General features: G+C 43.5%; 2 protein-coding genes across 8 annotated transcripts in view; one reads left to right on the top strand and one right to left on the bottom strand.

Moving 5' to 3' along the window:
- FAM219A (family with sequence similarity 219 member A) overlaps positions 1 to 723 on the bottom strand; it is a 60,382-nt gene extending 59,659 nt beyond the window's left edge. For 4 of the 6 annotated variants that reach the window (XM_070375454.1, XM_070375458.1, XM_070375453.1 and 1 more), the window contains exon 1: positions 354 to 723. In XM_070375454.1, coding sequence (XP_070231555.1) covers positions 354 to 413 — 60 coding nt within the window. In that variant the 5' untranslated portion in view covers positions 414 to 723. The remainder of the gene's footprint in view (positions 1 to 353) is intronic. The other 2 variants (XM_070375455.1, XM_070375459.1) reach the window with 1 other exon arrangement.
- Positions 724 to 961: 238 nt separating this feature from the next.
- The window catches only part of DNAI1 (dynein axonemal intermediate chain 1), a 68,424-nt gene continuing 45,652 nt past the window's right edge, over positions 962 to 23,733 (top strand). For both annotated transcript variants that reach the window (XM_005903039.3, XM_070375441.1), the window contains exons 1-2: positions 962 to 1,199; positions 23,461 to 23,493. In XM_005903039.3, the coding sequence (XP_005903101.3) occupies positions 1,146 to 1,199; positions 23,461 to 23,493 (87 nt within the window). In that variant the 5' untranslated portion in view covers positions 962 to 1,145. The remainder of the gene's footprint in view (positions 1,200 to 23,460; positions 23,494 to 23,733) is intronic.

Raw genomic sequence — 23,733 nt, 5'->3', positions numbered from 1 at the left:
GAGCCTGCCGCCGGCGGTGCCCCGTGACAGTTCCCTTCCTTTCCCCGCTATGGGCCTCCACTAACGTTGTGCACCACTGTGCCCCTGCTCGGTTCCATCCGACGGCGCTCCGCGTAGCTCCCTCGGCCTGCCTCCGCTGACAGTGCTCTCCGCCCTTACAGGCCCCTTTGCTGTCATCCCACATGTTCTCCCACGGTTTTCTCGTCCTACAAGTCCCCCTCCCCCAGCGATGTGTTTTCTTGGCTCTCTACCCCATCCGAGGCGTCCGCACAGTCCCCAAGGCTTGACTCCCTCCCTCCCCCTCCGGCAGCGCCCCCTCCCGGCCCTGGCCAGCCCGCCGCCCGCCCCCTCACCAGCGGCTGCATCTCCGAGTGCGCGGTGGGCACCTGGAACCGGTCGATCTCCTCCATCATGGTGCCGGCGGGCGAGCGGGCCGGGGGCCGGGCGCGGCCGGGGACGCCGACGGGGACCGCGCGGGGCGGCGGCCCCAGGTGCCGGGTGGGTGGTGCAGACTAGGCCTCCCCGGACCAGTCGGGCAGATGGAGGGTTAGGCGCAGGGCAGGAGATCTGCAAGCGGGCTGAGGCCGGTATGGCTCGGTCGGCTTGCCTAGCGCTACAGCGTCAGTGGCCGGGCAAAGCCGCAGGTCTTGCCTCGCCTCCTCCTCCGCCGCCGCCTCCTGTCAGCAGCTCAGCCACTGCGGTGACTCGGCAACTCCACTTCCGGGTCCGGGACACCGCCTGAATCCTGCATTATTCATGAGGAGGCGGTGTCTGGAGACCGAGCCCCTCCCGCATGCAGGAGTTCTAGTGGCGCGGCCGCCGGTCGTCTTGCCTGAGGGGGCGGGGCCTAATGGAGCCGGTGGTTCCCCGAGCGCCCAGCCCCGCCTTCCCCTCGAGCCGGGAGGGGGCATCAGAGGCGCCTGCGCCTTGGCTGCTGGTTAGTTGCTGGGTAACCGCGTCGAGGGAGGAGACGATTCCCTTCTGCAGGGGCGCGGAGGACCCACAACGTCGGCTGTCCCCAAAGAACCCCTGAGACTGGGAATTGAAGTGAAAGAGAATCTGGATTTTCTGTGCATTATTGAGGGGACGGACAAACTTCTTGTCCTCAGGCAGAGGAGCGTTTTGTAGGTGCTCCAAGTGTTGAGATGCTTCCCGCTTCTTCAAAGATGCCCCACAAACAACCGCCTCCTCGTAAGCAGGTAACACACCTCGACCTGCTCTGTCTTGATGACCTCTGACCTTCCCTGCCAGTGACCACCGATCATACCTCTGCTACTGACGCTTCATCTTCCTTTCCCTGTTGACTTTCTCCCTGACTCCTGGCCTGTGTTCCCAGTGACCTCTGACCCCGTCCTGCTCTCTCCCTCTAATCCTAGCGTCCTCTCCCACACTGCCCCGAACTGCTGTTTCCTACCACTCTTTCACTTGTCCTCCTTTCACCATTCCATTCCCTCACTCCATGACCCATCCTGACCAGCCCATCCTCCTTAAGCCCCCACCCTCTCTCTTACCAATATGTTCATTGTCCTCACAGTCTTGTCCCAAAGAATTTGTTTTTCCCATCCTTTGCTGAGTGCCCAGTGCTGGGCTAGGTGGAGACACAGGCCTTTGGGAGCTCACAGAAGTGCAGGAGACCTGTACAGGAGACACAGATTATATGGGGTGGTATGCTTCAGGTCTTCTGTGTTGGGAGACTTGTGAGGAGAGAGCACTCAGACAAAGAGGAAAGAAGCTCTTTTCCTATCTCCTTTCACACACTGCACACTCCAAACTGGCCCATCCAGACTGCCCTTGTTGCCACCTGGACAGATGTCATCTCTTCTCACAGGAAACCTAAGAGTCACCCTTCTTAACTCACCCAGCTCACCCTGGGTGGAGAAGTAAGGCCCAGCTTCTTGAGGAGCTCTCTGTGACAAAGCCACTCAGTTCTTCAAGGATCACTTTTTTCCAAACTCTTTACGAATTATCGGGCTTCCCTGATAGCTCAGTCAGTAAAGAATCCACCTGCAATGCAGGAGACCTGGGTTTGACCCTAGGTTGGGAAGATCCCCTGGAGAAGGGAAAGGCTACTCACTGCAGTATTCTGGCCTGGAGAATTTCATGGACTCTATACATAGTCCATGGAGTTGCAAAGAGTCAGACAGGACTGAGCGACTTTCACTTCACTTTCACTTTACGAATTATCATCTTACAATTAATATGCAGTTTCTTGCTTTGTGAGGCAGGGCTCCTATTTATTTATTCTTAAATAATATCTCAGGCCTAGGTATTTTGAGATTTGGAGACTGTATCTGTGTGCATGCTGTTTATGACTTTACATATTTGGGTCTGGCTTCCTCTATATTGGGTTTCCCAGGTGGCATAGTGGTAAAGAGTCTGCCTGCAAATGCAGGAGATGCAGGAAACTCAGGTTTGATTGCTGGGTCGGGAATATCCCCTGGAGTAGGAAATGGCAACCTGTTCCAGTATTCTTGCCCAGATAATTCCATGGATGGAGGAGCCTGGCAGGCTACAGTCCATGGAGCGGCAAAGAGTCAGACATGTCTAAGCGACTGAGCACGCACCCTTCCATATTACTTGCCTGGTCTCCTTTGCTTCTTTCACTTGGACTTCCATAGCAGGTGTGTTCACCATTCTTATATCTCTGCAACCATGGAAAGGCTGCTTTTCCTGTATGGCCTTGCCCTAGTTTTATGTCAGGGTTGAACTGTGTTTTGAAGCTCATACTGTCCTTGGGGCTACTGACTCTTAATTTACATGCAGTTTATTTTAAATTTGGCATTGCTGAGGACTGGTTCACATACAACAAAATGGACCATTTTAGTTGTATATGTTGACAGATTTTACAAAGCTATACAGTTGTGAACCACTACCACAATAAAGATATAACACACTTCCTCTACTCTCTAAAGTTTCCTTGTACCTCATCCCAGTCCATTCTCCCCAACTTCCTAGCCCCAAGTAATTACTAATCTGCTTCTGTCAACTACAGATTGGATTTTTCTAGGGGTTTGAACAAGCTTGGGAATCAGTTTCTCCAGTCCATTAGGGGAGATATTAGAGGTTTTAGGTAAACTGAGAGTGGAGAGAGGTGACAGCAAACAGGAGACAGAAACGTGGGTCAATCGGCCTTGCACACATCAGTGCTGCTGCTTTGGAAGGAAGGGTTGTTTTAGAACAGGATAAATATACTTGTGTGAAATGTGAGCAGAGCTGGGTTGTGCTAGGTTATATTCATCACTCTTTTGTCCCCATGAGGCTTATAGCCTAGGTCAGTTGTGAATTGGGTGTGGGACAACCTAGAGAAACTTGAGAAGTCCCTGTCCTCTGGAAACTCAGGCCTGTGGGGGAGACAGAACAAAGGCATATAAAGATAAGGGAGGATGCAATCCCTGGGGTTGAAAGGAAGAGAGGTATGCAGGTTGGAGCAGCAGAGATGCTTCAGGAAGGAGGTAGCTATGACTTGGAGGCCTGCAGTGGAGAGGGAAGGTCAGGATTGGATTTGTCAGGGGACGGAGAAGAATTTAAACTCCATTGTTTGTGTCAGTGATCAAGTCTTCTATTGACTCCCTCTTGCTCTCAGAATAAAGTCCCAAAAGTCCAATGTCTTTGTATGGCCTAGAAGGCCTTGGCAGGTCTAACCTTTGCTACCCACCTGGCTTCAGATCTCATCGTTGCTCTGTGAGGATTCCTCAGTTCCACCACACCTGAACTGCCCTTACTTCCTGGAAAATGACATCCACGCTGTTGTCCTCTAAGCCTTTGACACTGCTATTTCCTCTGATTGCTTGGTACAGTCTTTTCTGTCTTCTGCCACCTGCCCCAAGCCAACCTGCCCCAAATCTCTCCTTAATCTCCTGTTCATACATCACATCTCAGTTTGCCCAGCATATTCTCCTATCAAGGGTTAAGGTCCCTTTCTGGAGGCAGGATGTAGTGATATCCCCACTAGACTGTAAACTCTGATGTCAAGGATCATGTCTGTCTCATTCATTGTTGATTCCCCTGAACCTAGCACAATCCCTGGAATATATTAAATCCTGAAAATGGGTGGAATATGAATTCTGAATGCTTCCAATTGTTGTTTGGAAATTTTGATCTGGGTGAGTTTGAAGGATAGAAAAGGGTGAGCCTTGGATGAGGAGACTGGTGGGGAGTGATAACAAGGAACTGTGACTGTAGAAGCACAATTTTCTGGGTTTATATTTATATCTGCTTTGGTAGTAAGGCTGTGAATGGTTCAGATTTGAAATATATATACCCATGCTTTAAGAGCTGGGTGTTGGAAATTGAGGACAAAAATGCTGATGATATAAATATTCTCATTCAACAATTATTTATTGAGCACCTACTCTATGCCAGGTAATGTTCTAGGTATTGATGATATTTGTTGTTGTTTAGTCACTAAATTGTGTCGGATTCTTTTGGAACCCCATGGACTATAGTCTATCAGGCTTCTCTGTGCATGGATTTCCCAGGCAAGAATACTGGAACGGGTTGCCATTTCAGGGGGTTCCTTTTTCAGGGGATCTTCCCGACCCAGGGATTGAACCTGTGTCTCCTGCATTGGCAGGCGGGTTCTTTACCACTGAGCCACCAGGGAAGCCCATTGGTGATATAGCAACAAACAAAACAAACACAAATCCCTGCTCTCAGGGAGCTTATCTTTTAGTTGGAGATAAATTGTCTACAAACAAATAAGTAAAATATATTGTTTGTCAGATGATGATGGGTGTCCTAAAGAAAAATAAGGCAGGGAAAGGAATAGGAAGTTCAGGGAACCAGGATATTATGGTTTCAACATAGTGGTTTGGCGAGGGAGAGAGGGGGAAGCAGTGGCTTATAGAGGTGACATTTGAGAAAGACCTGAAGGCAGTGAAGGAATTAACTGTGTGATATTCTGGGGGGAAGGCATTCCTGACAGAGGGCATAGTAAGTGTAAAGTTCCTGAGATGGGAGCTTGCTCACACATGTTCTGGATCAGCAAGGAAGGGAGGAGGAAAGTGGCAGGAAATACGGTCAGAGACATGTTCCCCTCTATTCCAGAGGGTTAATCAAATAACCATGGCATATTAAATTGATCATGATGAAGCTCCATGAATCATAATTTGTAATTAAAATTCATGAACGTCAGGCACCATAAACCAGGACCAGCTCAAAACATCACTGGTAATACCCCAATAACAGAGTGTCCTTCCTGAAAATTTCGAGAATTCCAACTGGCTGCATGTGTATATGCAAGAGGAATTTTGCATCGTTGCCAAACATTGCCTGGCAGCCAGACTCCTCAGCAGAGAACTGAATTAGAGTCTTCTGTGAACTCCAGTTAAAGGCTAATTTTAGTTTATGACTAACAAGTTTTAGTACTCTTTTATAACTCAGTTACCATAAAAAAAAAAATCAAAAGTCTGGAATTTTGCATCATTTCCCTGTAGCAACCAAAGAAAAGTCTTGCCGTTTTGGATCACTTCGTGTGATCTCTTCAAAAGCCCCTCTGGGACAATACTTTTAGAAATACTGATCTTGATGAGGTGTAATGAGGGTAGGGGTAAGTGGGCAAGAGTTGCAAGGCCAGAAGACAGTCTTAGATGATTCAGAGATTTTGAGTCTGATGACTAGGCCTGGGATCCACAGAAGAAAGGACAGGAGGAGGTGAGCAGAATCGAAGGCAAGTTGATACACTTCTCTTTGTCCTAAGTAAGCTCCTCCCTCTTGTGACCCTTCTCAGTGTCATCCTTGCTTCCTCACATCCTTACACTCTCATCCTCATCTCTTCTTCAAGCTCTCGATCTGAGATTTTGCCCCTTTACTTCCTAAATCTCTTGAATCAGATCACTTTGTTCCTCTTCACAGCCACCCCGTTAGCCCTGTCTACCGTCATCTCTCACCTCGACAGCTGTAAAAGCTTTGTCAGGCTTTGTCACGGGTACTCCCCTCATCCACCCAGGTCCCTTCCAATCCATTCTATGTGCCATACCAAGGGATCTTTTTGAACTGTCAACCTGATTATGTCATCCCACACTCAAAACCCTTCAGTGACTTCCTACTTCTTTTAGGAGAGGAACCAATTGTTTATCTTATTTATTATTATTATTATTTATTTTGCTGCTCTGGGTCTTAATTGCAGCATGTGGGATCTAGTTCCTTGACCAGGGATTGAACCCTGGCCCCCTGCATTGGGAGCTTGGAGTCTTAGCCACTGGACCATGAGGGAAGTCCCAAAGAGGGACCAATTTTTTAAAAACCCGTCAGGTAAAACAAACAAACAAACAAACAAAAACCCTCAGGTGCCTATATGGGCTGAGGCCTGCTTGGGTGTCTAAGCCTTCACTTGTACCACTGTGTCCCAGTCATTGCTGTATTTCGGTTCTTTGTTGTCCCTTCTTTGTGGAACATTCTCCGTGCCCTCTCTCCCTCACCGCTGCACTCACTCACAAGACTCCGGTCCAAACAGCAGCCCCCACAACCACTTTAACGGCCTGTACCTTGTTAATGAAGAGAATGAAGTTTTCTCTATGTTTATAGTTTCATTGTCCGTGATCTTCTCTTCTAAAGCATGCATCCCAGGGTGTAATTATTCACTTGTTTGTGTAATTATTTTATTAGTGTATGTCTCTCCCATTAGACTGTGAGGCCTTGAGAGCAGGGCCTGTGGATGTTTTTCCTCACAGCTGTATTCTCAGCTCCTAACACAGTGGCCATTGCATTAGAAGCTCTTGACGAATGATTGTTAAATGAACTATGGGGTGCAGTTGAGGAAGTAGCGTTGGGTACAGTGGAAGCCTGTGGTTGGCGATCCTAACACTGATTCTGGGAGAATCAGGGAAGATTTCTAGAAGGAACACCATGATTCAAGGTTTGGACAAAGGTCCAACATGTAGGATAAGAACTGACCAGAGAATAAGGAAGAATAATGTTCTTCTGGGGAGGAGAGTGTTTATTGGTTATGTGGTCAGTCATGATGCATCTGCTAATGAAGAGAAGAACTAGACACAGCATTGGATTTGATAATTAGGAAGTCAGTGAAGATCTTGGAAACAATTTTAGAGATAAAAAGCAGACTGAATTGAGCGAAGAAGGCATAAAGACCATGTAGACAGGATTTCTTTTTTTTCAGATGAAGTTAAGGCTTGAATATGTTAAATGCTAAGGTAAGGCATTTGCCTGGCAGAAACAGAGAGAAGTCGAAGATGAAAGAGATAAAATGAAGACTAGAACCAAGTGTCTGAGGAGATGGAAGTGGGTCAGTTGTGGCCAAGAGGTGGACCACTTTGTAACAGAAAAGGAGAAAGGAGGAAGGGATGGATGTAGATGAGGATAATTCAGAGGCTTAGTGACAGGAAGTTGAAAGAATTTTCTCTTCGCTTTCCCTAGTAGTGTTACAGAATTCCTTCTGGAAGTGATAACTAGAAAATAAATTTTGCCAGTGGTTATTCCATTTTGTTATGATTATAGTCATGCTATTTTCGGAGTTATGGTCTGAGGTTTTTCATGCACAATTATCAGATTACAGAACAGCTGGGAGCATTTGAGGCCAGAGCTTGGTCTCCACCCCCATCCCCCACCCCTCACCTCATTTACCGCACTCAGTACTTGCCAGGTAGTCAAATAATAATAGCAGAGGTGTCTTGTGCTTATCCCTAGGCTTTGCAGCCAGCAAGCAGATGCTGAAGAATAATTTTGGTTCTCTGGCTCCAGCTGTGAACAAGCCATATGAAATTGTTTTCTGCCAGCTAGAAATCGGTGTGGAGTATTCAATTTTCCCAATTGCTGAGACTGAGTGGTATGGAAGAAGTGAGCAAAGAACACGGCTGTTGATCAAACTGGTTTCACTGCTTTGTGTCTCACAATACTTTGTCCTGTTTAAAGCGTCTCTGGATTCTGGTTTATGTAGTGTGTTTATGTCTTCCATTTAGCTCAGTTCCTAGATTTGAGAACCCCTGGAGTGGGACCAACTCAACTTTCATTCTTCTTTAGCTGCCATCCTAGCATCTGGTACATAGTAGATGCTTAATAAATACTGGATGAATAAATAATGACTGAATGAATTAGTGGGTGAGTAAATAATGACTGATGGAAAGGTGTGTGCATACATGCTAAGTCGCTTCAGTTATGTCCAACTCTTTGTGACCCTATGGACTGTAGCCTGCCAGGTTTCTTGTGGGATTCTCCAGGCAAGAATACTGGAGTGAGTTGCCAAGCCCTCTTCCAGGGGATCTTCGTAACCCAGGGATTGAACCCACATCTCTTACCTCTCCTGCATTGGCAGGGAGGTTCTTTATCACTAGCGCCACCCTGGAAGTCTGATGGAAAGGTATGTACTGCAATACTCTGAACGCTAACTTTTCCTTGTAGGCCTGCAGAAGAAGCAACTCATGACTCCTTTGTTTTAGTCAAAGCACCCAATTCTGTTAATTTTTTTAGGGACCCTACTCCTGATATTAACCTTCTTTTCCTATTCCAATTCCTATCAGACATCCATTTTCTCAGTTACTTATTTTTTCCTTGTGTCATACATTCAGCCTCAAATATTGCTTTGGAACAAATTGGAATACAAATGGATAAGACAAATCTGCTAATCCCTGGACAGACACTTGGATCCAGGTCCCTGCATCTTTGTTAACGATTCTGTTCCCTCTGCCTGGAAAGCCTGAGCCTATCCAAGTTCTGCCCTTTATAAGCCTGGAAAACTGTAAGGCACAATACATGTGCCTTTAGCTAAGCTCTGTAAGTGGCGAAGAATAGAGGCTCACTTATGTTACCTCAAATACAAGGTGGGATGGGTGAAGAGGAAAGTGTATATTTAGGGGTTTGTGGGTAGATATTATAAATACATAGATAGCCTAGAATTAGACTCAGAAACCTCTTTGTTCTGAAACAGATATTGGTACTAATTTCTTTCTCCACGTCTCTCATAGCTTCTCTACTTTTCTTCTTCTTTTTAATATTTATTTATTTGCCTGCACTGGGTCTTAGTTGAGGCATGTGGAATCCTCGTTGTATCACACAGGAGCTTTCGTTGTCACTCAAGGTCTCCGTAGTTGGGGCACATGGGCTTTAGTTGCTGTGAAACATGTGGGATCTTAGTTCCCTGCCCAGGGATTGAACCCACATCCCCTGCATTGCAAAGCAGGTTCTTAACCACTGGACCACCAGGGAAGTCCCCTCTCTACTTTTCTTAGCAACTATATTTCATTCCCTGTTTTCATTTCCCAAGCAGTCAACTTTTCTACGGTTTCAGCTCCCTCATTACTTACTGTATTTTCAGCTCATCATGACTACTCTGGCCTCTTCTGTCTCATAAAATGTCTCCATCAGTATCTACATCCCTCCACCAGTTCTCTCTGTGGTCCCAGTTCAAACCCTTGGAGAAGAAACCTGATTGTCTCCAGCTTACGTGTTCACGCTAGGCTATATCAAGGAGGATAAGGTCCTATGGCTTTCCAAGGAGCCAAAGCTGTGAAGCAGGGCAATTTCCCTTAGAAGGTGGAATGGTCTTTCCTTGGCTCCTCCTGTGCAGGATATAACCTGCTTTATTGAAAGTAACTTCTACATTGCCTCTGGTAAGTCTTTCTCAAACGTTGATCGGAGAGGGCCTCAGATATTTTCCAACTGGTTGCTTCCATTCAGGGCCGATATTTACATTACAAAAGGTTCTGTCCTTTACAAAAGCCTTTTACTTTAAGAGGTTTGTTTTTTTTTTTTAATAGCACATTTCTACAATGAATTTTTAAATGCATCACACTCTATGCATAACTTTTAAAGACCTTGACATAGGAAATAAATTGTGGCCATGATGGAGCATTTCATACCGGACTCACCATCCCACTATGAACAGCCCGTAATCCTGGACACAATATGTGAAGCAGCTGGTTTCGGTACTCGCCCAATCCTAAGGGAAGGAGAACACCAAAACATGAGTTACATGTTTATCTTTGCTTTCTGCCTTGGGTCAGTTTCTTCTCTTTTTAAACTCTTTTTTCACATGTATAATTAATTAAGTAATACTTATTCAGTTTTTTGGCTGAACTCGGCCTTAGTTGCAGCATATGCCCTCTTTTGGTTGTGGCATGCAGGATCTTTAGTTGTGGCACATGAACTCTTAGTTGCCTCGTGCCTGACCAGGGACGGAACCTGGGCCTCCCGCACTGGGAGCATGGAGTCTTAGCCACTGGGCTACCAGGGAAGTTCTTGGGTCAATTTCTTGATCATGGCTCAGGGAGAGAGATCCCAAGGAGAGTACCGTGATGCCAGTGATATCCAATGTTGGAATTAGTAGGCAATGGATTGAAAGCAGTTGCTAAAATACATTTATGAACTAAAAAAAGTATTGACTTAAAGGATGGGGAATCTAAGCCTCCAAAATGGAAACAATAGAAAAATAAATATCAGAAATGAAAAATTTATTGGCTAGTCCTAATAGTAAATGTGAAGATGGAAAATTGAAATTATCCAATCCAAAACACAGAGAAAAACAAGATTAGAAACTATAAAGAGCCTTAGTGACCTGTGGGAATATGTCATATTTGTATCTGTAACTTGCAAGTAGCTGGAATCCCAGAAGGAAGAGGAGGAGAAGGAAAGTAGTTAAAAAAAATAATTGTCAAAAATCTCTTAAATTTGGTGGAAAACATATTATTAGCAGAGGTTCAATGAGCCCAAAGCAGGATAAATCAAGGAAAACCAAAGGTAGGTCGCTCACAATCAAAAAACTGAATGCCAAGGATAAAAATAAAATCTTGAAAGCAACCAGAGACAAATGACACAATGCACAGAATGGAATAATAGGATCATGACTGACTTCCCACTGTAAACAAAAGCAATCAGAAGACAATGGAATATCATAGCTAATGCACTGAAAGAAAATTACCATCAAGCCAGAATTCTATGTCCAACAGAAATATCCCTCAAAAGGAAGAGTTTTCTATAAATACATTTTCAGAGAAACTAAAACTGACAAAATTTGTCTTCAGCAGACCTTCACTACAAGAAGTACAGAAAGCAGGACTTCCCTGGTGGTCCAGAGGTTAAGACTTTGCCTTGCAGTGGAAGGGACATGGGTCTGATCTCTGGTTGGGGAAGAATCCCCTCTTCTCCCACCTCTGCATGGAAACTACTAAGACCTGACACAACCAAATAAATCTTCAAGAAAAAAAAAGAAGTTCTTTCAGCATAGGGAAAATGACTCCTGATGGAAGCTCTGCCTATGGGAAGGCCCCAAAGTACTAGTAATAGTAAATACGGGCCTAAAGATAAAATACTAGATATTTTTGGCTTCTATTAATTTTCTTAAGAGGCATATGACTGTTTAAAACAAAAATAACACCGCTGTAAGCTAAAGCTTATAATGTATATAGAAATAAAATACGTGGCAACAACCTCAAAGATGAGGTTGTGGTGGTAAATGGAATTACGGTGTTATAATATCAATAACCTCAGATATGCAGATGACACCACCCTTATGGCAGAAAGTGAAGAGGAACTAAAAAGCCTCTTGATGAGAGTGAAAGTGGAGAGTGAAAAAGTTGGCTTAAAGCTCAACATTCAGAAAACGAAGATCATGGCATCCGGTCCCATCACTTCATGGGAAATAGATGGGGAAACAGTGGAAACGGTGTCCGACTTTATTTTTTTGGGCTCCAAAATCACTGCAGATGGTGACTGCAGCCATGAAATTAAAAGATGCTTACTCCTTGGAAGGAAAGTTATGTCCAACCTAGATAGCATATTCAAAAGCAGAGATGTTAGTTTGCCAAAAAAGGTCCGTCTAGTCAAGGCTATGATTTTTACTGTGGTCATGTATGGATGTGAGAGTTGGACTGTGAAGAAGGCTGAGCGCCAAAGAATTGATGCTTTTGAACTGTGGTGTTGGAGAAGACTCTTGAGAGTCCCTTGGACTGCAAGGAGATCCAACCAGTCCATTCTGAAGGAGATCAGCCCTGGGATTTCTTTGGAAGGAATGATGCTAAAGCTGAAACTCCAGTACTTTGGCCACCTCATGCGAAGAGTTGACTCACTGGAAAAGACTCTGATGCTGGGAGGGATTGGGGGCAGGAGGAGAAGGGGACGACAGAGGATGAGATGGCTGGATGGCATCACTGACTCGATGGACGTGAGTCTGAGTGAACTCCGGGAGTTGGTGATAGACAGGGAGGCCTGGCGTGCTGCGATTCATGGGGTCGCAAAGAGTCGGACACGACTGAGCGACTGAACTGAACTAACTGAAGGTTATTACTTTGTTAAATATGAAGTGGTGTGTTATTTATTCTTAATAGACTATGATCGATTTGAGGTATATACTATAAACGTTAGAGCAACCACTAGAAAGTAATACAAAAAGGCACAGCCAAAAATCCAACAGAGAAAATAAAATGAAATACTAAAAACCTCAACTAACATAAAAGACGGGAGAAGATGAACAGAGGAAAAAGTAGATGAAAAATAGAAAACAAAGCAGAGTATGGTAAAGACAACCGCACCAATACTTTCAATTAAAAGGCAGAGATTATCAAGCTGGGGGGGGCGGGGGGGGAGGAATAAGCAAGACCCAACTTTATGCTCCTTGTAAGAAGTATAGTTTAAGTGTAAAGACATAGAAAGTTTGTAAAATAAAAGTGTGGTGAAACATACCATGCAAGTAGCAAGCATAAAAAAGCTGCATAACTATAGTATTATCAGAGCTAAGTAGGCTCCAAGACAAAGAGTATTCCCAAAGAAAAATATGGACATTTCATAATGATAAAAGATCAATTCAAGAAGTGAAATGAAATCTCAAATGTGTATGTACCTACTAATAGCACTTCAAAATACATCAATCAAAAACTGACCAGAGTTAAACGGAGAAATATAAAAGGATACAATGATAGCTGGAGATTTTAACACTTTTCGCTCAGCTGAAATATGTAGATCTGTTAACCAACTTGACTTAATTAACATTTATAGAACCTAAGAATGGCAGAATGTTAAAAAAAAAAAATAGACCATACACTGGGACGTGCAGTGAGTCTCAATACATTTCAAAATATTAATACCTTACAGGTTTTCATTCAATTCAAACTCAACATCAATCCATGACAGAAAAAAATCTCAGGATACTGGGAATAGTTTGACCAAAATGAAATTAAATTAATCATAAATAGCAAATCCCCAAATATTTAGGGATTGACAAATGCACTTCTAAATTAAAAAAAATATACAAAGGAAATTTAAAAAAACCTTTTAATTGGATGGGCTTCCCAGATGGCTCATTGGTAAAGAATCCTCCTGCCAATGCAGTAGACGTGGGTTTGATCCCTGGGTTGGGAAGATCCCCTGGAGAAGGAAATGGCACCCCACTCCAGTATTCTTGCCTGGGAAATCCCATGGACAGAGGAGCCTGGCAGGCTGCAACCATGGGGTTGCAAAAGCATTGCGCATGACATAGCGACTAAACAACAACACTGAAAATAAAACATCACAAATTGTGGGGTCATGCTGAAGTTGGACTTACTAAAAACGTGTAGTTTTAAATGCCTATTTCAGAAAAGAAAAAAGATTTAAAATCAATGTTCTAAGTTTCTACCTTAAGAAAATAGAAAAAGATGAGGAAATTAAATCCAGAATAACAGAAGCAAAATCTATTTCATCAATTCCCTTTCTTTTATTAATTTATTCATTTATCTTATTGTTTCATAGAAATAATGAGAAAAACGATAGAGAAAATTAACGAAGTCAGAAGTTGGTTCATTGAAAAGATTGATAAAATTGATAAAACTTAGCAAGCTTGGCTCATCAAGAAAAAAAGAAAACACAATAGCCAATAACAGAAATGAAAAATGTGATATCACTACAGATTGTACAGACATTAAAAAGGGTAATAAATGGATATTATCAACAACTTTATGGCAATAAATTCAACAATGTAAAGGGAATGGACAAATTTATTGAAGAAAACAGTTTGCCTTAACACAAAAAGAAATGGAAAATATGAAGACCACATCTACTTAAAGAAATTGAATTCATAATTTAAAACCTTCCCACAAAGAAACTCTAGGCCAAATGGGTTCACTGATGAATAGATATGTCAGGAATAAATATAACACCAATCTTATACAAAGTCTTAGAGCAAACAGGAGGGTACAAGTTCCAATTTACTTGATATCAGTATAATTCTGATATTAAAATCAAAACTATTATAAGAAAAGAGGATAGGCCAACATCCTTCATGAATATAAATGCAAAAAAAAAATCTGACAAAATATTAGCAAATCTGTTCCAGCAATATATTAAAAAAATAATATATCAGACCAAGTGAGGTTTATTTCAATAAGACAAAGTTAGCTCAACATTAAAAACCCAATCAATATATTTTTTCACATTAACAGAAAAAAGGGGGAAAACCATATGACAACATCATAATAGATTCAGAAAAGAAGTTGACAAGATTCAACTCTTCTCTTTGTCGCTCAGTCGTGTCCAGCTCTTTGCGACCCCATGGACTGCAGCGCACGAGGCCTCCCTGTCCATTACCAAGCCCCAGAGTTTACTCAAACTCATGTCCATTGAGTCGGTGATGCCATCCAACCATCTCATCCTCTGTCGTCCCCTTCTCCTCCTGCCCTCAATCTTTCCCAGCATCAGGGTCTTTTCAAATGAGTCCATATTTTGCTTTGGGTCTTCTCTTCGCATCAGGTGGCCAAAGTATTAGAGTTTCAGCTTCAACATCAGTCCTTCCAATGAACACCCAGGACTGATTTCCTTTAGGATGGACTGGTTAGATCTCCTTGCAGTCCAAGGGACTCTCAAGAGTCTTCTCCAGCACCACAGTTCAAAAGCATCAATTACTCGGTGTTCAGCTTTCTTTATAGTCTAACTCTCACGTCCATACCTGACTACTGGAAAAAACATAGCCTTGACTAGATGGACCTTTGTTGGCAAAGTAATGTCTCTGCTTTTTAAAATGCTGTCTAGGTTGGTCATAACTTTCCTTCTAAGGAGTAAGTGTCTTTTAATTTCATGGCTGCAGTCACCATCTACAGTGATTTCGGAGCCCCCAAAATAAAGTCTGTCACTGTTACCACTGTTTCTCCATCCATATGCCATGAAGTGATGGGACCAGATGCCATGATCTTCGTTTTCTGAATGTTGAGCTTTAAGCCAACTTTTTCACTCTCCACTTTAACTTTCATCAAGAGGCTCTTTAGTTCTTATTCACTTTCTGCCATAAGGGTGGTGTCATCTGCATATCTGAGGTTATTGATATTTCTCCCGGCAATCTTGAGTCCAGCTTGGGCTTCTTCCAGCCCCACGTTTCTCATGATGTACTCTGCATATAAGTTAAATAAGCAGGGTGACAATATATAGCCTTGAAGTATTCCTTTTCCTATTTGGAACAAGTCTGTTGTTCCATGTCCAGTTCTAACTGTTGCTTCCTGACATGCATACATGTTTCTCAAGAGGCAGGTCAGGTGTTCTGGTATTCCCATCTCTTTCAGAATTTTCCACAATTTATTGTGATCCACACAGTCAAAGGCCTTGGCATAGTCAATAAAGCAGAAATAGATGTTTTTCTGGAACTCTCTTGCTTTTCTGATGATCCAGCGGATGTTGGCAATTTGATCTCTGTTTCCTCTGCCTTTTCTAAAACCAGGTTGAACATCTGGAAGTTCACGGTCCATGTATTGTTGAAGCCCAGCTTGGAGAATTTTGAACATTACTTTGCTAGCATGTGAGATGAGTGCAATTGTGCGGTAGTTTGAGCATTCTTTGGCATTGCCTTTCTTTGGGATTGGAATGAAGACTGACCTTTTCCAGTCCTGTGGCTACTGCTGAGTTTTCCAAATTTGCTGACATATTGAGTGTAGCACTTAAACAGCATCATCTTTTAGGATTTGAAATAGCTCCATTGGAATTCCATCACCTCCACTAGCTTTGTTCGTAGTGATGCTTCCTAAGGCCCACTTGACTTCACATTCCAGGATGTCTGGCTCTAGGTAAGTGATCACACCATCGTGATTATCTGAGTCATGAAGACCTTTTTTGTACAGTTCTTCTGTGTATTCTTGCCACCTCTTAATATCTTATGCTTCTGTTAGGTGCATACCATTTCTGCTCTTAATTGTGCCCATCTTTGCATGAAATGTTCCCTTGGTATCTCTAATTTTCTTGACAAGATTCAACATCCACCCACAAAAGATGAGAATAAGGGCCAAATAAGATGATGCACTCCAAAGTGTTCAGTAAACTGAAAGATGCTGTATAAAGGGAAAGATTTTTAGTTTCATCCCTCTGCTGTACACCCTGAGACTTATAGCTTCCTTTCTGACAAGGATTTCATGGGACCTGGACAACACACTTTTCAACTATTCAATAAATGCCCTCAGAATGAGAGTCAGTCGGCATGCACAGCAGACCATGATAGAATAATAAAGTAATAACACTGCCTCTGGTACTTGATGGCTTACTGAGTGCTGGGCTCTGAGTAAGGTTCTCATCATGTATTGTATTTTATCCTCACAGCAAATCTAAGGAAAGTACTAATATTTTTCTCTGCTTTATAAATGAGAGAATGAGGATTAGGACATAAATACCTTACTCAAGGCCGCACATGTAGGTGGTGACAGAATCAGGAATCAAGCCAGGCTTACACTAGAGCTTCAGGTTTTAAACCCTACCCTGCCTTGCTGTCTCTACCCTTATTTGGGAAGAGGCCCATAGCTTTGGCTTCTTCCCTCTTGGTCTTCCAGGGAAGCATGAGTTTGGTCTCATGTTCCTTTTTCTGCATTCTGAGCATTATGCTAACACTGCATTAATAGGGGGAAAAAAAAAACTACCTTCTTTAACTGTATTAACTTTTAAAATTCTTAATTAGCATTTTAATTATAAAAGTAATGCACATTTACATTTAAAATATTAAAACCATGAGGATGAGTATAAGGTAAACCGCAGTTTTTTCCCTTCCCTGCAACTCCCCAGTCACATTCCCTGGACCAAACCACTCTCAACAGAATCTACATTATTCTTCCAGAAATTTCGTGTGTGCACACATTCTTAAAGTAAAATGATGGGTCATCTGTTTATGTAACTTGCTTGTTTATTTAACAATAAAAAAAGCTTGGAGGCTTTACATAACAATGCATAAAAGTTGCCTCATTCTTTTAAAAATATACATAATATCCCATTGAATGGCTATACCATAACGTATTTCACTAGGCTCCTATGGATGAATATTTAGATTTTTTTCCCCATTTTTGAAATATTACCAAAAGGCTGCAGTGAGCAATTTTGTACATACATCTTTTGCATATGTATTATAGTATGCATAAGTATACTTATGCATATAGTATGCATATATATACAGTATATATATAAATACTATAGTATTTATATAGGAAAAATTCAAAAAAGCATAGTTGCTGAGTTGCGAGGTATACGCATTTGAAATTTTGGCAGGTATTGCCAGTTAACCCTGCATGAGGTGGCGTGCCCACAATAGTGTATGATAGCACCTGTTAGCCTTTATCTTTGTCGTTGTTTAGTTGCTAAGTCGTGTCGTTTTCTTTGTGACCCCAGTGGAAGCACACCAGGCTTCCCTGTCCTTCACCATCTCCTGGAGTTTGCTCAAACTCGCCCATTGAGTCGGTGATGCCATCCAACCATCTCATCCTCTGTTGCCTCCTTCTCCTCCTGCCCTCGATCTTTCCCAGCATCAGGCTCTTTTTCCAGTGGGTCAGCTTTCCGCATCAGGTGGTCAAAGTATTGGAGCTTCAGCATCAGGACTTCTGATGAATATTCAGGGTCGATTTCTTTTAGGATTGACTGATTTGATCTCCTTGCTATGCAAGGAACTCTCACCTAGTGTTTCAAAATTTTGAGATCTCCTTCAACCATACTTATTGAGCACCTTCTGGGTGCTTTAGAGACTGCGCTAGGCTCAGGGATTTGAAATGCAGTCAGTGAAGCTGGAGGAAGATTTGTTGGTAAATTACTCTTCCTTTGGGACTAAGAGCTTTTACCCTTTTAGAAACGGAAACTGCAAGCTGGTGAGGTATTTAGTTTCAATTTAGCTTAATGGAAACCTGTTAGGGAGTTTAAAAATAAGGACCAAGACAACTGAAATGGTGAACAAAATCTCCTGGGGCCCCAGGAAGGAGGATGCAGTGTCTGTGGGTTTGCACGCTTCAAAGAGCCGCTCTTTCCAGAAAAGAACACATTTCACCAAGAAACTCTTGGGTGGACATGTGAGCTGCTGAAGACTTGTAGTCATCCCTAGGGCAAGTGCTTCCTAGTAAGCAAAGGGACAGACAGATCCTGCATGGCTAGGCAGAGCAGGGTGTATAAGTGGGAATAATAATACTACCAACAGTCCTTTATTGGGCACAGACTCTGGCCAGGCACTGCAGTTTGCATTTTATGTATATTGACTCATTGAATCCTCATAACTATGGGCTATAGTTGCCTTCAGAGGGCATTGGTATGATGCCCATTTAAGAGATAAGGACACTGCGAAGACAAGTAACTTGCCTAGCAGATGGCAGAGAAGGGATTCGAACCAGGTATGGTTGACTTCAAAGCCCATATTTGAGCCCCATGGATACATCTGATCACATACTTGTTTTTAAAATAATATCTTCATAATAGGGAGCAATTTAAGAAGTTTTGATCTCCTGACTTACCCCTAAAATATATTCAGGGACAGCTGGATTGCTTACATTGTGTAGTATGTCATGTATCAAAACAAGTCTGCATGCATGCTAACTTGCTTCAGTAATGTCCAATGCTTTGTGACCTCTCTCCATAGGATTCTCCAGGCAAGAGTACTGGAGTGGGTTGCCATGCCCTTCTCCAGAGGATCTTCCTGACCCAGAGCTAGAACACCTCTTATGCCTCCTGCATTGGCAGGGTTTTGTTTTTTTTTTTTTTTTTACCACTGGTGCCACCTGAGAAGCCCCAAAACAAATCTAAGTGCAGATAAATGCCCAGTGTGTGCTAAGTGGCTTCAGTCATGTCTGACTCTTTGCAATACCATGGACTGTAGCCTGCCATGCTCCTCTGTCCATGGGATTCTCCAGGCAAGAATACTGGAGTGGTTGCCATGCCCTCCTCCAGGAGATCTTCCCTACCCAGGAGAAGAACCCGTCTCTTACATCTCCTGCATTGGCAGGCAAGTTACCACTAGTGCCACCTGGGAAGCCCCAAATGCCCAGTAGGTGGCAATAATAATCACCTGTTACATTGAATTTTCTTTTTCAAAGCACGCTTCCATGGCTGTGGCAGGAAAAGAGTTGGGAATGTGGTGGATGCCATGTTAGGGATTTGGGGATTCCACTCGTGGGTGACGGGGAGCCCTTAGAGGCTTTAAAGTAGGAGAGTGATCAAGCTTACATTTTAAGAAGATTACTTATAGTGAATAAGAGTTTGGGAACATGTTCATGTTCAGCTCTGGGTCAGCTGCTTCATCTTGCTATGCCTCAGGGTCCTCATCTGTAAAACTCCTGTTTTACAGATTTTAATGATGTTATAATCCTTCCCCATAGGATGGTTATGAAGATTAAATGAGATCATGTACATAAATTGCTTAGTAAATGATTGGCTCAGGGTCAGTGCTCAATAGCTGAAAATGGTGATAGATATAATTATGAGAGTGGAGAGAAAATGGAGTTAGGGTAATCAAATGCAGTTTGGCTAGAGGGAGTTAGGACTTGAATTAAAGGGGGATATGAATGGAGAGGATAGTTATAAAAGATATTAAAGTGATAGAATTGTTAGACTTAGAAATATGACGCTAGTAAAAGGATGAGGGAAAGACAGGTAACTGAAGACTCGCAGTTTCCAACCTAGGTGCTTGAATGGTCGTACACTTGAGTGAGATAGGAAATACTAGAGGAGATGGAAGTTTGGAGTGGGAAAAAAAAGATGATGGTTAGGGTGTAAAAAGAACACAATGAGGTTGATTTTTTAAGAAAATGAGTATGAGTACTCTGTCACAAATTTGAAAATCTAAGCTTTGTCATTTGAGCTTCAGGACAAAGAAGAAGATGAATCTGTGGGTGGGCATAACAGCACCCAGGAGAATGTGTAGAAACAGAAGACTAGGGGGTCAAGTACCCATTCCCGGAGGGGTCAAGGATATTGAGAAAGAACTATTGGAGGTGGAGAAGTTTCTAGACGGAACAAGGGAGCCCTCAGCAATGTCAGGTCCTGTAAGAGAAGTGAGAACTAGGCAGTGGAGTCATTACCAGTTCCTGCCCTCAGGATGCTCACACTAAAATCTCTTAACAGTGAAAATAGAAAAGTGCTTTACTATGAAGGAATTCGCTGGGACAGCTGTTATCCCATTGATCTTCAGGGTTACTCTGATTGCCCTGGTGGCCTGGGGGGCACCACTCCTTCCTGGGCTCCTCCCTTGACTTCACAGAATGACTGAAATGCTGCATCCAAGAGTAGAGGGTCTTCTTTGGTCAGTGTTTTAGAATGGGGGATCTCCCTTGCTGGAATCTCTTAGCTGCCTCTGATGTGCACTGCACTATATGTTTCTTTCTGTAATTCTGTCCCCTTTTGCAGAACAAAACCTGGAGACAACAGAGTATCTATTTGAAGTTACAGTTCGTCCTTCATCTCTCCACAGCCAATGCTAATGATGGTAATGTGAGGCAGGGCAGATCCTTGCTCAGAGTGCAGACAGAAAGAATAGAGGGAGGTAGGAGAAAGGTCAGGATTAGATGATGGAACTAGCAGAGGCTAGCTGGGTAGGGTTTTGTTAGGCCAAGATAGTGGGAGCTGAGATAGGGCTTCCTGGGTGGTGCTAGTGGTAAAGAACCTGCCTGTCAATGCCAGAGATGTAACGGACGCAGGTTTGATCCCTGGGTTGGGAAGATCCCCTGAAGAAGGAAATGGCAATCCATTCCAGTATTCTTGCCTGGGAAATCCTGTGGACAAAGGAGCCTGGCAGGCTACAGTCCATGGCGTTGCAGAGTCTGTCACGACTTAGCATGCATGCACAGAGTGGGAGGGAGGGAGAAGGAGAAGATGGCATTCTTGGCAGGAGGAATGGTAAAAGCAAAGGTGCAGAAGTGGGAAAGCAGAGGCCAAGCTCAGGAAATGTGAGTACCTTGCTGTTTGCATCTCAGAGTAGTGGGAGAGCAGGCTGGACCAGAGATGCGGGGTTGCATGATAGAGTTCCAAGGGCCAAACGAGGGACTTTGGGCTGTCTTTTTCTGCGGTTTGACAGCTTCTGGGAGGAACCCTCAGAAACCTTTCAGGAATTCAGGCTTGTCTGCCTCAGACTTCTCCTTCTGGAAGACCAACAGCCCAAGGTGGCAGCCTGACATTCAATCTCTTTTGTCATGGTTGGGAAGTCAGGGCTGTAGCTGATTTCATTGGCCTGTTTTGCATTTATTATAGTGTGGCTTTTACAGTGTGTTAATTGAAATATTTCCAACTGCCAAAAACAATTACACTCAAATTGCCTTGTCAGTTCTTTTATTGCCAGATAAATGTTTTATAGACATATTTACGGGGGGCAATGGTAACTGGATCTCGTTTCCTATTTAGGGCTGGCAGCCTGGGGTGGGGCTGGCCCTCCAGTGCTCTGTTGTGGGCCAGAAAACTGCTGGACACTGTTGCGCTTCCATCTCATTACCTTAGGGATCAGAGGCTCTTCAAAGGAAAGCCGCTTTCTGGCTCATGCGGCTTAGCCTCAGAGGAGGGTTCCCATCCCTGGAAGCCTAGGTGGCCTGGCAGAAATCTGAATCCGGCTGCTGCCCTCCTAGCAACAATCCCTGCCTAAGCCAGGACATGCCCTTCTCACCCTCTGGAGTCCCCTCCCCATCCACCATCAAAGCCTCTCCACAGCCCCTGCCATGGAAGAGTTGTGAGAGTCCTTCTGGTCTAACCCCCTCACTTTGCATTTGGGAAACCAGGACCCAGAGACCTCCTCTAAGATCAATCAGGTGGTCAGTGAGAGCTGGGAGCCGAGGTCTCTGCCTGGTGTGCCAGGCCTTCACCAACATGTGCCCTTTGGTTTCTCGACTGCCTTGCCCCCTCCTTCAAGGCCTAGACCTGCTTCTTCCAAGCTTAACACTCCCCCACCCCACACACATCTCCAGTCTCCACTGATCTCCTTCTTGCTCCATCACCTGAAACAACTATTCGTTCAGTGTCTATACTGCAGGGTTTGTTTTATTTCTTTGGTGGAGCATTTTATAGTTTCTGTTATTGTTCTGCTCTTGCCATTTCACATGCTGTTTTCCTCTTCTGGACAGCCTTTCTGAAAAACATTTTCTCCACTTGGATAACCCATACTTGTCTTTTGATATTGAGCTGAGAAATAGCCACCTCAGTGAGGCTTTCTTTTGCACCCAAGCTGGGTAGGTGTTTCCATGCATGAGCACCCTGGGCACGTGTCTCTACTGCTGGCATAGAGCAGACTTTCAAGAGAACATGCTGAGTGAATCAGTGAGTAAATAATGAGCACTAATCACATGCTTCTGTCTTCCATGGACCCCGAGCAAACAGGGATAGGGACCTCATCTCTCTTCATCTTTGTCTCACTGCTTAGGTTAGTCCTTGACACATGAGTAGATGCTCAACAAATGTTTATCTAGTTGAATCTAGCACGCTACTCTTGGGACTTCCCTGGTGGTTCAGTGGTTAAGAATCTGCCTGCCAGTGCAGAGGACACGAATTTGATTCCTGGTCTGGGAAGATCCCACATGCCACATGGCAACTAAACCTGTGTGCCCCGATTACTGAGCCTGTGTGCCACAACTACTGAAGCCTGTGTGCACCAAATCACATGCTCTCCAACTAGAAAAAGCCCACATGCAGCAACGAAGACCCAGCACAGCCAAAAATAAATAAATAGATAACTTTTTAAAAAAGCATGCTACTCTTGGGAACATAAAATTTTAACATGCTAGAACTGGAAAGTCATCATATCCAATCTTATGCATCTCACAGTAGATGAGAAAACAGGCTTCAAGAGGAGAAACATTTTCCCGGGGTCATGATTACTAAGGGGTTTGATGGCATTCATTCATATATTCAGTAAGTGTTTTGAACACCTGCTATATTCTGAGACAGCAGTATACAAAGCAGAGTACCCAAACCTTCATCATAAACAACTGTTTATAAATATAATATGCCCTCAGAATCCCCTTAACGCTTGGCACAGATGAGCACTTAGTATATGATTTTTTAAAATGTTTGTTGAGCTAATTGCAGATAAGAAATGCCAGGGAGTAAGTTACCCAGTTGCTCTTCAGGGATCAGTCTCACTGATGCTGGAATCAGGTTGCCTCAGATATAGGGCCTCCTTGGCTGGGCACCTGTTGCCAGTGAGAAGACTGTCTGTGAGATTTGAGGAAGCTCACTGTCACTTGTCTTTGAGGTCCTTGGGCAGAAGCCCCCCTCTAATTCTCTTTCTGATATTCCTATGGAGAGTCACTTACGACTAATCTTCTGTTTCTGTTCTTTTTTCAGAGCATCAGCATGGGCAGAGGAGCCAGGAAGAGAGTAAGTGCTGAGACCATGCAGTTTTTCAGCAAAAAGCTGTTGAAATATTAGTTGTAACTTTTTAAAGAAAAGCAAAAAGAACGTTAAAATCACCCTTAAACCTATCACTCTGGGAAACCGCTTAGTTAACATGTGATGCTATATCTTCCCAGATATTTCTATGCACATATAAAAATTACATGTATTTATTTTTAAATGGAGTCCAACTGTATGTTCTTTTACAATCTGCTTTTTACGTAC

Source organism: Bos mutus, chromosome 8 (assembly GCF_027580195.1).
Source record: "Bos mutus isolate GX-2022 chromosome 8, NWIPB_WYAK_1.1, whole genome shotgun sequence".
NCBI lineage: Eukaryota > Metazoa > Chordata > Mammalia > Artiodactyla > Bovidae > Bos > Bos mutus.
Note: the sequence above shows the minus strand (reverse complement) of the source record. Positions and strands in the feature narration are given on the sequence as shown.